The 15,020-nt window shown below is 40.0% G+C and overlaps 1 protein-coding gene across 2 annotated transcripts in view; it reads left to right on the forward strand.

The window, feature by feature from the left end:
* Positions 1 to 2,187: 2,187 nt before the first annotated feature.
* Positions 2,188 to 15,020, forward strand: part of NCKAP1 (NCK-associated protein 1) — a 145,306-nt gene continuing 132,473 nt past the window's right edge. The window contains exon 1 of one of the 2 annotated variants that reach the window (XM_006878778.1): positions 2,188 to 2,406. In XM_006878778.1, the coding sequence (XP_006878840.1) occupies positions 2,299 to 2,406 (108 nt within the window). In that variant the 5' untranslated portion in view covers positions 2,188 to 2,298. The remainder of the gene's footprint in view (positions 2,407 to 15,020) is intronic. The other variant, XM_006878777.1, reaches the window with a different exon arrangement.

The following is a 15,020-nucleotide window of genomic DNA, read 5'->3' on the forward strand; positions in this document are numbered from 1 at the left end:
GTTCACAGCTTCAGTTTGCTCGGCTCCATGGTCAACACTCTTGGCACCAGCAGCCAGGAAATAAAAAAGCGTATCGCGATGGGAAAGTCGGCGGTTAGGGACCTCTCTAAAGTACTCAAGAGCAACAGTGTCTCTCTGGAGACTAAGGTGTGCCTGATACAGGCCATGGTTTTTGCAATTACTTGTTATGCATCAGAGAGTTGGACAATGACTAGGGAGGATAGAAGGAGAATTAACGCCTTTGAGCTGTGGTGCTGGAGAAGAGTATTGAATGTACCATGGACTGCCAAGAAAACAAACAGATTCATCCTAGAGAGGGTTAAACCAGGCTGCTCCTTGGAGGCAAGGATTCTGGGGCTTCGTCTGACATACTTTGGACATGTTGTAAGGAGAGACAGGTCCTTAGAGAGGGACATCAAGCTGGACAGAGCAGAGGGACAGCGCAGGAGGGGAAGACCCTCTATGAGGTGGATTGATTCAGTGACTGGGGTAATCGGGATGGGTGTGTCAGAGGCAATGAGATTGGCACAGGATAGAGCAGGGTGTAGGGCTGTTGTACATAGGGTCGCTATGAGTCGCAGATGACTTGACGGCACATAACAACAACAACAACACAATATGCATATGAAAGCTGGACAATGAATAAGAAAGAACCAAGAAGAATTGACTGACATTTAATAATGATGAATTATGATTAATACTGAATATACTTCGAATGGCCAGAAGAGCAAACAATTCTTAGAAGTACAGTCAGAATGTTCCCCAGAAGGGGATGGTGAGACTCTCTTGGTAGTTTGGATGTTATCAAGAGGCGTGAGTTTGTGAAAGACATTGTGCTTGGTAGAGTGAGAGTGGGGGGCAAAAAAAAAAAAAAGGACCAGGCAGTGTTTCCTTTTGTTTGTACATAGGGTGACTATGAGTCAAAGCAGGCTGAAGGCCACCTAACAATAATAACTTATTTACATTTTTTTGGAAGTTGAGTTTTTGTAATTAATGTAAAATTAAGGAAAATAATATAAAAAATCAATATATGGACGGTCCAAAACATTAAAATGCCTCTACTTTTCTTGACTGAGATCTTCGATTCAATCAATTTCATAGGTTCTAGATTTGTTCATTTTTTGAACCATGGCAGTGTAACTTGACCAGGGGATTGTGGCTAAGAAAACGACCAGGAAATAAAATGAGATGGAAAAGTAAAACGTTTTCTAAAAGGAGTAAGTTAGGGTGGAAGCCAGAAAACAAAAATTGGAGCATTCATTCATTGAACATTTATTCTGTGCCACCCATATGGCAGGGCTTTGCCATTAGATTTTGCTCCTGGTAAGTGCTGCTTACGGGCAAATTCTGGATTTAGGTTATCTCGGGAATTCGAGTTGTCCTCAGGTCAGGCTCCGACTTCCTCCTGCAAAGACCAGCTCTGGGAGTGGGTGGAGTAGGGTGCGGGTGAGCAAGGATGGGATGGGAGGGTGGGAGAGGCGATGCCGCCTGGTCGACCACAACATCTGCTGTGTTCTGCAACGAGCGTCTGTCAAGCAGGGGGAGGAAAGGCGCTTGGAGCAACCAGCCCACTCTCAGGAGGAAACTCTGCTGAAAAACATCCCCCCTCCACCCCAGAGCTCCGGAGGGTGTCTGAAGGGAGGTGGCGCAGAGAGGCAACTTTTGTTGTCACTTTAGGAACTTGAAGATCAGGGGTGTGAGATAAGGGGGGAAATGCACTGATCATCGTGACCTAACTCGATCCCCACGTAGGGCTCACATTTTGGGACTAGGGGCAGGTAGAGGGGTCGGGGCCTTGGTCGGGACCGGGTCCCGAGTGGCGGCGACCCGGCGGCCGGGCAGGGCAGGCGAGGGCTTCCCCGGCGCAGTTCCCCGTCCGGCCTCGCGTGGGCGCCGGCGCGGCAGATCAGGTGACCGAGCGCTCGTCCGGGGCTGCGGGAGCGGCCTCGTTCTCAGCCGCCGGAGACGCCGCTGCCGCCGCCACACCTAGTGGAGGAGCCGGGGAAAGCGGCTCGGTGGGGGCTGGGACGGAAAGCGCCGGGGGGTGGGGACGGAAGGGCGGCGGGCGGAAGACTGCGGGGCGCGGGCTGTTGCGGGGGAAGGGGCCCCGAGGCATACGCAGCGGCTGGCTCTGTCACCGGCGCGGGATTGGGTGCGAGGGCCATGGACGCGCTTCCCTGAGGCGGAGGTCGCGGGCGGGAGGGGAGGAGGCCCGAGAGAGGTTGCTGCGGAGGCCGCGAGCCGGTGACTGGGCGCGAGGCGGCCGACAGCGGCGGCGGCGGCAGCGGCGGCACCACCATGTCGCGCTCCGTGCTGCAGCCCAGTCAGCAGAAGCTGGCGGAGAAGCTCACCATCCTCAACGACCGGGGCGTCGGCATGCTCACCCGCCTCTACAACATCAAGAAGGTGCGCACGGGCCGGCGAGGCCGCGGCGGGCGGAGGGCCGAGGAGGGGCGGAGGGGGCCGGAGGCCCGGACGGTGCGGGGCGCCGCCTGGGGCAGAAATCTCAGCGTCGCCGCGTCAGGCCCGGCCCGGTGCCGCCGGGATGCGCCGCGGCCTAAGCAGCGTTCCGGGCGCCTCCCGCGGTGGCTCGCGGCCGACCAGACACAGAGAGAAGCCATTTCCCAGTTCCCAGCGGCCTGATCCGGAGCGTGGGGAGGGGGCGCCGTCCCCGGGACGGGGGTCGTCAGAAAGGGACGGGAGATGGCTGGGCTGTGTTCTATAGAGAATAGGAAAACTTGGCTGCTCCAGAACTGAACGCAGGGTGGGAATGTGGGGGGGACCCTGTCAGGGGATGGCGATTACTCCCCCCTCTCTCCATTTTTTGGTGTGCGGGAATGTGGGGAGGAACTGGCTCATCAGCATGGACCCTGCATCCTCTCCCCGCTGCCACATTAAACACCATTTGAGGGTGTTGACGATGGGGGATTATTGCATTTTTTGATGGTGGGGAGGAGGGGCGAGTGAGGGTGGAACCAGTTTTCATGTGCAGCACTTCTGGGCTCTGAGTCACGGGAACAGGAATAACAGCCTTCTTTTCGTACCCTCTTTACTCCTCCTCATCTTAGTTTTCCCAAACCTTTCTGATAATATTAAAATACCATTTTGTAAGCTTTGGTGTGCGTTCAAAAGAAAACTGTAAATAGGTTGTATTTCAGATTTAGAGTGTATCCTAGTAATTTGAGCATCTCATCTTCCCATTTAAAGTCGTGTATGCACGTATATCTAAGAATTGGGAGGCTGAGTTGCAATTAAGAAAAAAGAGGTGTAAAGACAGAGCACATACTGCATTCACTTGCCTTAGGAGAAAAACATCAAAATTCTTCTTCCGATTGAAAAAGATGGGTAGATTTGAAACAAATTTGAACCCAGAAAAAAGTGATTTCGTTTGCAGTCTAGATCCTTAGAATGTCCCGTGTGTATTTGGTGCCTTCTGTCATTACCTTCATGGTTATATTTTTATTTATTTAACCATAGTGCTTAGAAGTTAGGACTACAGGAGATTTTATTTTTAACATAATTCTTACAGTGTTACTTATTAATTCTTCTTTATACTTATTAAAGTATAAAATATAGACACTGCATTTCTAAAGAGGAATACTTACCCATTTTGGGTAAGGCTCGCTATAGCTGTGCTCCTCCAGATGCTCGCATGGGTGCCAGGTTTGATTGGCCCTACCTCCATTGCAGTTGGAGAGAAGCTGCCACATGCCTATGCAGTTCATTACATTTTATGTATCCGAAGCGGTGTCATTGCAAAGATGTTCTCTGCATTTGCTAAACTACCTTGAATATAAATTTATGTAGGTTAGGGATAATTCATTTTAGATAGTATTACTTGTAGACAGCATTTACTTGACTGTTTTATGAAATTACGCTCTCCAGTCAACTTGAAAATTTGTTCTTATATGATCTTTGATCCAACCATCAGCAACGTAAACATGACTGAAAGTTACTAGACCTGTGGTATTGTGGTTAAAGGAAATGGCTATGATGGTTTCCAGAAGAGGAAGTGAGAGTAACATCAAAAGTGATTGGGGTATTTGAGCAAAACGCTTTTTTTTGGAGCGTATACGAATGCATTTTTACGTTATAAATGCAATGGAATGTCACATATTCTACATTTAAACGTGAAATAAGAGTGCATTCCAAGTGTGTGAACAGATTCACTGTCTTCTCAAAAGCACATTTCCACCCCCCCACTTCCTCTTCTAAGAAACTTCAGACTCTTAGAGTAGCAAACGTTTAAATAAATTGAATGGAATAATTATTGTATCCATGTGCTAAGTAGGGAGCACTAGTGGACTAGTTGGTAAGGAGTTGCACTGTGAACTGGAACCCAGAGGAGGCCCCCTCAGGTGATTCCATCCTGGATTCTCTGAATAAAGAAGAGCAGTCTCCTTTCACTCTGTTTACAGCCTCTGAGAACCTACTAGGGCATCTGCTATGAGTTCATTCCTACTCAAAATCAGTGAATTTTGTCAAATACCTTGAGTTCTTGAGATATTTAGCACTTAATACATAGTTATAGTTAACTGAAAAATATTTTACGTACTTTGTGTATTTTCCCTTAGTAGAGATGACAATATTGTATTACTAGGATTTAGGACTTTGCCATTATCTCTATAGTTTTATCTACACACAGACACATACACATTGATTTAGTCATGGTACGAATACCATATTCATTTAGTGTGGTATATGTACATATAACCATACACATGCATACCTTACTGTAGTTTTAGAATGAATAAGTTTGGGGTTGTTGTTGTGTACAAACACATTAGGGCAAGGTTTGAATCCACCAGCTCCTTCTTGGGAGAAGAATGGGAAGTCTCCTCCTTTGCAGTTTACTGCCTCTGAAAACCTGGGAGGGACAGCTGTGAGTCAGTTTTGACTCCGTAGCACACAACAATAACACACAATCACATTAGATGGATTTTCAATCTCTTAGCCTATAGAAGGAAACTTAAGCCTAGCCTGCATTTTCAGCTGGCTAGGAATTGAAACATTTGTTTTAAAATCTTGCCAAAAACACTAAGATCTTTTCACCATGTGTTTATAAGGTTCCTGATATCTGCATTCTTATGGCAGTATTAACTGTATAATTTTTAATCTCAGGGTTCCAAGGCTTCAAGAAACTGCCACCTTATGATGTAAGACTGCATATCAGTTACCATGTTTTCATTAATGCATATATGCATTAGATTTCTGTTTAGATTTTCTTACTCGTAATTGAGAGTCTACTCTGGGAATGTTTTAGTGAACATATATTGTGAAAAATCATTTAAGTTATGAAAAATAATTTAAGTAATAATGTAAAAGTTACTGTAAAATAAAAAAAACACCTCACTTGTTGTGTGCTTTCTAATTCAGCAACCCAGCAGTACAGAGTAGAAAGAACCCCATAGGCTATTCCAATGTTGTAATCTTCAGTGAAGCCCACTTTACACATCTTTCCCTCAGGAGTGGCTGGTAAATTCAGATGTTGACCTTTTGGTTACCATATTAATTATGGCACTGCCGGCGCTCTCCAGTGATCTAATCAATAAAACTTAAGCTTTAATGTTTATTAAGGAAATGTAAACAAGATTGTTATGTGCTGTCGAGTCACTTGCGACTCATAGCAACCCTATGTACAACAGCCTTAAACCCTGCTCTATCCTGTGCCAATCACACTGCCTCTGACACACCCATCCGATTACCCCAGTCACTGAATCAATCCACCTCATAGAGGGTCTTCCCCTCTTGCGCTGTCCCTCCACCCTCCCAAGCTTGATGTCCCTCTCCAAGGACCTGTCCCTCCTTACAACATGGCCAAAGTATGTCAGATGAAGCCTCAGAATCCTTGCCTCCAAGGAGCAGCCTGGTTTAACCCTTTCTAGGGTGAATCTGTTTGTTTTCCTAGCAGTCCATGGTACTCTCAATATTCTTCTCCAGGACCACAGCTCAAAGGCATCAATTCTCCTTCTGTCCTCCTTGGTCATTGTCCAACACTCTGATCCATAACAAGTGATTGCAAAGACCATAGCCTGTATCAGACGCACCTTAGTCTCCAGAGTGACACCATTGCTCTTCAGTACCCTGGCGAAGTCCCTAACAGCAGACTTTCCCATCGCAGTATGTTTTTTTATTTCCTGGCTGCTGGTGCCAAGAGTGTTGACCATGGAGCCAAGCAGACTAAAGTTGTTAACAATCTCGATCTCTTCACCATCCATCCTGATGCTGCCGATTGGTTCAGTGGTGAGAATCTTTGTCTTCTTGATATTGAGCCTCAATCCATACTGCAGGCTACAGTCCTTGACCCTCTGCAGCAAGCATTTCAGGTCCTCCTCAGTATCAGTAAGCAGGGTTGTATCATCTGCATAACGCAGATTGTTAATAGATCTTCCGCCAATCCTGATGCCACACTTCTCATAGAGCCCAGCCTCTCTGATAATCAGTTCTGCATACAGGTTGAAAAGGTATGGAGCTAGGACACATCCCTGGCGTACACCTTTCCCAATTTTTTTTACGTAACAAGATTATGGGGGAAAAAACACAAAAAACTTTTAAAAGAAAATGCCTTTCTTTTTAAAGAGAGATTTTAATTTAAAAAATTATTTGGAATTTTAATAAACTTGTCTAATAGAGGGTGTAATAGCACTTAGAGAGAGGTATTAGGAAAAAAGTCATGAAGATGATAAATAGTAGTATATTTAAGTTTATCTGTTCCTTTAAGTTCTTTTATTTTAGTAAAAGTATATATACTTTTCTGTTCACCAGACCTGATCTTATATACTCATTTACATACAGGTTTTCAACACTTCTTAGACTACTTTCATTCATCTTACTGAGGCATGACAGGTATTTATGTTGGTGGAATTCAGAGCAGTGAGCCAGAAGGTAGTAGGAGACCTATATTTTAAGATTAATTCACTGGGAGTTTTGTAACATTAGGTGTGTCATTTCACATCTCTTTTGAGCTTCATATTTCCTCATTTAAAAATGAGGGGAAATTATTTGTAAAAATACATCTATTCTAAATGTGAGTATTTTTCTTTGTATAAGTTTGTTACTAAGTTGTTGAAGTTACGATAACAGTAGATTTCTCTCCTTAGCTCAGTTTTCTGAAAACCAAGCGTGGTAATGTCACCCTATACTGAGCTCTGGTGACATAGTTTGTAGAGACTTGAGTTGCCAACCCATGTGCTTCTCTGGCCATTTGCATCCTGCTCTGCAGGAGAAAAATGAGCAGTCTCCTTCCACACAATTTACAGTCACAGAAATCCAATGAATAGTCAGCAATGAGTTAGTTTTGACTTAAGCTCAATAAGTGATGGTGTCCTAGATACTTAGTGCAGCTGTAACTGAGATACCACAAATGTATGGTTTTAACTAATAAATTTGTTCTCTTATAGTTCAGGAGGGAGGCTAGAAGTACAAATTTAGGGTACTAACTCTAGGAGTAGGCTCTCTCTTTGTCTATTGTGAGGCATAGTCCTTGTTTCTTTTAGCATCTCTAGGTCGAGTGTTCTTTGGAGAACTCCATGTGTCTTGGTCTTCCTTGGTGACTAAGCATTTCCTAGTGTAGTGGCTTGGTCCACAAGGACACACTCCACTCCTGACAGTTATTTCTTGGTGGTACTGTGGTTTCTTCTATCTACTTGCTTTCCTCTCATTTTTATCTGGTAAGGAGTAACAAGCCACTTCAACTAAAGGGATAAAAAGTTATGTGGGAGAAAGATGGGCATGTCCTCCTGTATGATTTATAGCCTCCAAAAATTATTGGTGCGTGAGCTATGTGCCACACTCTAGTAAAAGCAGGACTATGCTGCTTTCCTATGTTAATCTTTTTTGCAGCTATTTGGTTTATCAGATCATGGGGGATCATCATGTAGTTTTTACATTATATCATTCCATTTAATATATTTTTGGGGGACACAATTCAGTTCATGATAGCTGGTATTTGCTTATTTAGGGGAGGGATGAAGATGGTGTTTATTATAAAGGGAATAGTCTAAGGGAAAGGGAAAGGGACTGGATTGAGTACTCTTCTTTTAGTATTGTCTCTATAGAGCACTGATTTTCTTTGCAGTAGATCAATTAGGAGCAGAACAATGTTGCATAGATTGAATTGTGTCAAGTTGAATATGTATTATTAGTGTAAGATTTTTTTTATTTCCAGTAAAGTTACAGTATTTTAAGTGACGGTGACAGAGTATACATCTTGTACTTTCTTTAACTGTGTCTTTAAGCATTTTGGTATTTAAATAGTTAAATAATGAAATTTTAAATGCTAACAAAATACCGCCAAAAACTCAAATATAATAGAAATGTAGTTTCAAAAGTGAAAATGTAATGTCCACTTATCTTTCGTTTTTTTTTAAAAAAAGCTGTTTATACTTCTAAACTTTCACACTCAAGTGCTTACTTATGTACATACATACTTTATTTTTTTATGATTAAATTAGTCTTTACAAAAATAAAATTAGAGAACACTGAGGTATATATGTGTATATCAAGTTAGAATCCTTAATCTGTTGCTTGCATGTATTTAAAGAGTATTAAAGGAGGACTCTACTTTGGAAAAGTTCTGAAACTAGTTGCAGAGAAAGACCAAAGATTTTCTTGATTATTACCTTGATTATTCTTGCACAATACTGTGAGGAGAATTGACTTGCAAAAGCCTACCTCACACCACCTTCCCTTAATTTCTGACCATTGACAAATACCCCACCCCCCGATTTTGCAAAGAGAAAATTCACAGCAAAAGCCCACGTTATGTCAGATTTCTCATATTGAGAGCTCTGTTATGCCACTGATAAATTTTTTCCCTAAAATCTCTGCATCCCCACCACCACCTGCTTCCTGTGACATATGTGACATTAACTTTGTAAGTGATGTGGACATAATTGCCTACAATAATAAAAATCTGCAGGAATTTTTTTTTTTTAATTTCTCATTATCCCCATAGGCATATTTAGGCTTCTTACCTCGCGTAGATCATTCTGTGTGTTCAAATGTGTGTATGCATGTTACAGAGACAACTACTATGTTAATAAAATAGTCAAGTTGAAAACAAAAAGAGGACTCTACAGAAGAATTTTCTCAGAAGGGAGGTATGGAATAGATCTTCAAATTCTCATGGAATCTAGACTTCCAGAAGCATGGATTCTGGATAGGCCCCTGAAACTATTATCTGAGGAAATCTTAAAACCTTAAACAGAAATGATCCTTGTATAAGCATTGTTCTCTTTTATTGAATTATCTGTGTAATCACATTGACAAGAGAAACTTGAAGAATTAAAGGAAAAGCTTCAGAGGCAATGTTTCTGTTAATGATGATGAAAAATTTGGAAAAAGATGTTGAGAAAGATGACACAAGTTGCAAGAGTGTTCTCTACTTGTACATGTAAAAATTGTTCAGTTAGAAGTTTTGTTGTGTGTATCTTACTAAAAATAAAAAAAGAAAATGAAATATGCCAAACTCTTGTCATTGCTGTTTATTTACAGCTATCCCTTTACCAGATTTTGGAGGCTAAAAATTCCATTGAAAGAGATTGCTCATCTTTCTGCAGAGCCACTGGTAGATTACATTTACAGTAATTATTTTAGGCCAAGGCTAAAGTGAATACATATTTCATGTAACTAGAACAAAATAGTTTTCAAGCTTTTTTGTGCTAATTATAGTAATGTTATTGTGTGCCTTCGATTTGGAATTGACCCACAGTTGACCCTGCAATGGGTTCTCAGAAGCAATAAATTGCACAGGAGATTGCCCATCCTTCTCTCATGAAGTAGCTGGTAAATTCTAACTGCATGCCTTTGGGATTGTGGCACAGATCTTAACCACTGGGCCACCAGAGCTCCCTAATAGAATTGGATTATAAGTATATATAATATTGAATATGTAAAGACTATATATTTATAATAGAATTGTTAGTTGCTGCTTATTCAGCATTTTACTGTTATGTGCTTTATTTTATTTGTCTTCGTGTCAACTTTGAACTGTTTATCAGATAAAGAAACTTAATTTTGGAACGGCTTTAATTTGTCTAGGATCAGAAGAATAAGAACCTGATTTTTTTTCCTTGACCATTAATTAGCCTGGTTCTGTAATTTTTTTATTATTTTTTTCGCAAGTTGATTCACAATTATTAGTGAAATTTTGTGGTAGAGATTTTCCTAGATTTTAAAAAATATAGTAACCCTAAGTAATTTTCTCTTTAAACAGAGTAAACTCTATGAAATTTGTGTGAATTTGTATGAAAAGACCATTCAGATAATATCAATATACAATAGTGATTACTGTAGTGATAGTTTAGGATGGAAATTTTACACTTCAGCTTATTCAGATTTCTTGAGGAAATCTATTTTGTATTTTTCATGTTAAATACATTTTCCTATCTGATTATTTAGAAAATTAAATCCTCCAGCATTAAAGTGTACAAATTAAAAGGATTAATCCTTTACAAGTAATAATACTAAATAGTATAAACAGATGACTTTCTTTGAGCTGGAGGAAGAACTATATATAAAGCAAAAAGCCAGATGTGTACTAAAACAATAAAATGACATTTGTTTTCATTATAAGGGCATATGTATTTTATGTTTTATTTTTATATTTCAAGTATAATTTTTTACTTTCAAAAGTCACATTTTGCCATTTTTTACATGGAAAATGCCTGACAGAGAAGATGTATGAAAAGCATTTAAGAAAGCAGCATCATGAAGTTTGTATCTTTCTCTGTCTTGGACCTTACAAAATTAGCAGTACTCTTTTTCTTCCAATTTAAACCAAGAATATTGTTGTTATGTGCCGTCGAGTTGCTTGCAACTCATAGCGACCCTATGTACAACAGCCCTAAACTCCGCTCTGTCCTGTGCCAGTTGCACTGTCTACGACACTCCCATCCCAATTATCCCAGTCACTGAATCAATCCACCTCATAGAGGGCCTTCCTCTCCTGTGCCATCCCTCCACCCTCCCAAGCATGATGTCCCTCTCTAAGGACCGGTCTCTCCTCACAACATGTCCAAAGTATGTTAGAGGGAGCCTCAGAATCCTTGCCTCCAAGGAGCCACCCGGTTTAACCCTTTCCAGGACAAATCTGTTTGTTTTCCTAGCAGTCCATGGTATTCTCAGTACTCTTCTCCAGCACCACAGCTCAAAGGCATCAATTCTCCTTCTATTCTCCTTGGTCATTGTCCAACTCACTGATGCATAACAGGTGATTGCGAAGACCATGGCCTGTATCAGACGCACCTTAGTCTCCAGAGAGACACCATTGCTCTTCAGTACTTTGGAGAGGTCCCTAACAGCAGACTTTCCCATGGCAATGCGCCTTTTAATTTCCTGGCTGCTGGTGCCAAGACTGTTGACTCTGGAGCCAAGCAAACTAAAGCTGTGTACAATCTCAATCTCTTCACCATCCATCCTGATGCTGCCAATTGGTCCAGTGCTGAGAATCTTTGTCTTCTTGACATTGAGCCTCAATCCATATTGTAGGCTGCAGTCCTTGACACTCTGCAGCAGGCGCCTCAGGTCCTCTTCAGTTTCAGCAAGCAGGATTATGTCACCTGCATAACGCAGATTGTTGATAAATCGTGCACCAATTTTGACCCCACATTTCTCCTCACAGAGCCCAGCCTCCCGGATAATCTGTTCTGCATATAGGTTGAAAAAGTATGGAGATAGGATGCATCCCTGGCATGTACGCCCTTCCCAATTTTGAACCATGCAGTGTTCCCTTGCTCTGTTCTGACGACTGCCTCCTGGTCCAAGTATAGGTTTCATATTAGAACGATCAAGTGTTCTGGGAATTCCCATTCTTCTCAGAGTCAGCCATAGTTTGTTATGATCTACACAGTCAAATGCCTTTGTATAGTCAATGAAACACAGATAGACATTCCTCTGGTATTCCCTGCTTTCAGCCAAGATCCATCTAACATCAGCTACAATATCTCTAGTACCACGACCCCTTCTAAACCCAGCCTGGACTTCTGGTAGTTCTCTGCTGATGTGCTGTTCCAGTCATTTTTGGATAATCTTTAGTAAAATCTTGCTTGCATGTGAAATCAGTGAGATTGTTCTGTAGTTTCCACACTCGGTTGGGTCACCTTTCTTTGGGATAGGAACAAATATCGATCTCTTCCAGTCAGTTGGCCAAGTGGTTGTTCTCCAGATTTCTTGGCACAGCTTGGTGAGCACGTCCACCAAGAATATAAGTATTTTAAAAATGAAAAAATATTTTAAAATGCATTTATTAGCAAACACAGTACAATCTTCATAATTTTGATCCTGTCAGAAACTTGTAATACTACAATTAGACATTTATAAGTTGTTTATCCTAATAGTGATGAGGAATCTTAATTTCTTACAATAATATTGTTCTGAAGTGTTTTATTTAAATGTTAATATACTTTGTAACATCTTGAATTGTTAGTTCGTAAAGTAAGGTTATATATGCAAAATGTTCTAGGATTATTATTTTCAGTAGTAGAATTGATTCTGGAAAATTCTTATGCTTAGCTGATTATTATAAATACTTGGCAGCAATAATACTATGAAGATGTATTTTATAAGTCCTATTTATAAGCCATTTTATATGACCTGTTCTTTCATTTAGTTCCAAATATAAAAACAAAAAAGCAAAGGATGGCTGCAGAATCAGTTTTGACTCTTAATTACCTTCTATGACAGAATAATCATATTTACAATAATATAAATAATCTTCCCAAAGCAGGATACCACATCTTTCTCCCTCAGAGAGACTGGTGATTTTGAACTGCAGACCTTTTTATTAACTTTTGAGGACTTAAACACTGTTATCAGTGTGCCAGTCTCAACTGTAACCAGCTGCTATAGAGCTGCTTCCAACTCAGATAATTCCCCACTGTCAGACTTCCGAGGCTGAACATCTTTCCTTAGGAGAATAGGCTGACCATCAGGGCTCCTTTGTCCCAAATATAGAGGCTGTTTCCCCCAATTGATTCATTTACTCTTTTTTAATTGTCTTCCTGGGCATTGAGGAAATGAATTAATTAAGATATAATCTCTAGTCATAAGAAATTCATCGTCTAATGAAGAAGGAGATAAAATTTGTAAGTAGGATTTTAGGAGCCTGTAGAAGTTAGTTAAAGAATTGAATCTGAGAGAGAAGGATAATAGTTAAATTGTGGCATGCAATTTATATTGTGACAGCCTATAAGTAAAGAAAGGACCAGAAAAGGGGGGTTCATCGTGAATATTACAAAGATATGTTTTAAAGTAGTATTTTCAAATAATGTAATAAACCCTCTCAATTTTTTAAGTGAGAAGCATTTGTTACGTGGCTGAATAAAATAAGTGACTTTCTGAAACATTTTTATTCTTTGAAAATAGCATTAGATTTGTGCCTTGTGACAAAATGAATTTGGAGATATCAAATTGACCGACCCAGAATTGCTTATAATGGAGACTCTTACTTGTTAATTAGGAACTCACTAAAAATGTCCTGCATGTTGAAAACTTAACTTTTTTTAAAAAAAGAGTGTTTAGGAGTTACTGAGCATTTATGTGATAGGCACTGAGATAAGCACTTTCTGTGCATTTTATTCTTTAAAAAAACCTTACCTATCAACTTTGTCATCCTCCATATGCAGATTATGGAACTGACAGTGAAGTAACTTATGGAAGATCACCAAGGCTTTTTGTACTTGGCTCAACAGAGTTCTTAATTCCTATCTAAATATTACCTTTAGCACCACTGTGATTTTATCTACCACAACCTTTGTAAATTTAAGGATTATATTTGAAATACTCATGGAAAATTAAGTTTCAGTAGTGAGAGCAGTTTAGCATATGAATTTTTTCAATTTTCTTTATATTTGGAATTTTAAATTATGTGTTGTGAAGAGAATACTGAGTCAAGAAATAATGAAAAATACAGTATTTGGAGGAAGTTTTGATTTAAAAACATTAAAATTGAATTTTCATGACACATTAGGTTCCCTTTAACAATCTTTATACAGAGTGTTCTGTACCAGTGGTTACAATTTTCACAATGTATCAGCATCTCATTTCCATTCTGTTTTGCTTTCTTTGATCTAGTTTTCCATTTTGTCCTTGCTTGTGTTCCTTTGCTTTTAGTAAAATGTAATTAGTCTCATATTGTTGAAGGGAGTTGCTTAGTTATTCATAAATGATACTTGTTTTATAAACCAGTCTTTTTTGGCTATAAGACAAATTGTAGATATAGCTTCAATTTAAGTTCAAAGGGTATAAAAAAGATGACTAATTGTGATAGTGCATATAATTGACTTAAATTTAATACTCATGGGGTAATAGTTTTAAGAGGGGTAGATAAAGTTTTCATAGAGGCGTAGCTATAGGTAGGATGAAACGAGGTTTAAAGTGTATCAACTGCAGAATATGTTTGGAAAATATAAGGATGCTTTTTTCTCTCTGATGGGATGAGGAGTTTGGTGTTGTTTTTAGATAGAAAGGATCTTTGATAAACTTTTTTTTTTTTTTTAATGTAAGCTTTTAATTCATGGAAGCTTTTTGCTGTTCTGCTTTGGTGCTGCAGGAAAAAGCCTTCTTACCTGGATTTTGAGTGTCAGAAGATGTTTTTACCTAGATGTTAGCTTTCATTTTTTAAAAAGTCATAATTTATTTTTTCATGTCGTTTATTTTTCATTTGAAGTATTCCTTAAGCCAGTGTTTCTCTTAAATGAAAAAAATTAACTCCAGGAAAAAGTAACATGGGACCTAGTGCTGCAATTTATAAGTTCTGTAACTCAGAACGTGGCTTTTTTTTTTTTAATAAGTGCTTATGTTATAACACGTATCCTTGGAAATTCTACACATACATATGTTGTTGTTGAGTTGGAACCAACCCTCTGGTGGGTTTTCAAAGATAGTTAATGTCATGGGAGGAGATTGCCTATCCTTCTCCCACAGAGCACCTGGTGGCCTCAAACCTCGTGCTTTTTCAGGATAGCAGTGCAGCTCCTTAACACTAGACCACCAGAACTACACACACACACACACACACA

The sequence above is a fragment of the Elephantulus edwardii genome, unplaced genomic scaffold, assembly GCF_000299155.1.
Source record: "Elephantulus edwardii isolate Elephantulus edwardi_28Jun2011 unplaced genomic scaffold, EleEdw1.0 scaffold00001, whole genome shotgun sequence".
Classification (NCBI taxonomy): domain Eukaryota; kingdom Metazoa; phylum Chordata; class Mammalia; order Macroscelidea; family Macroscelididae; genus Elephantulus; species Elephantulus edwardii.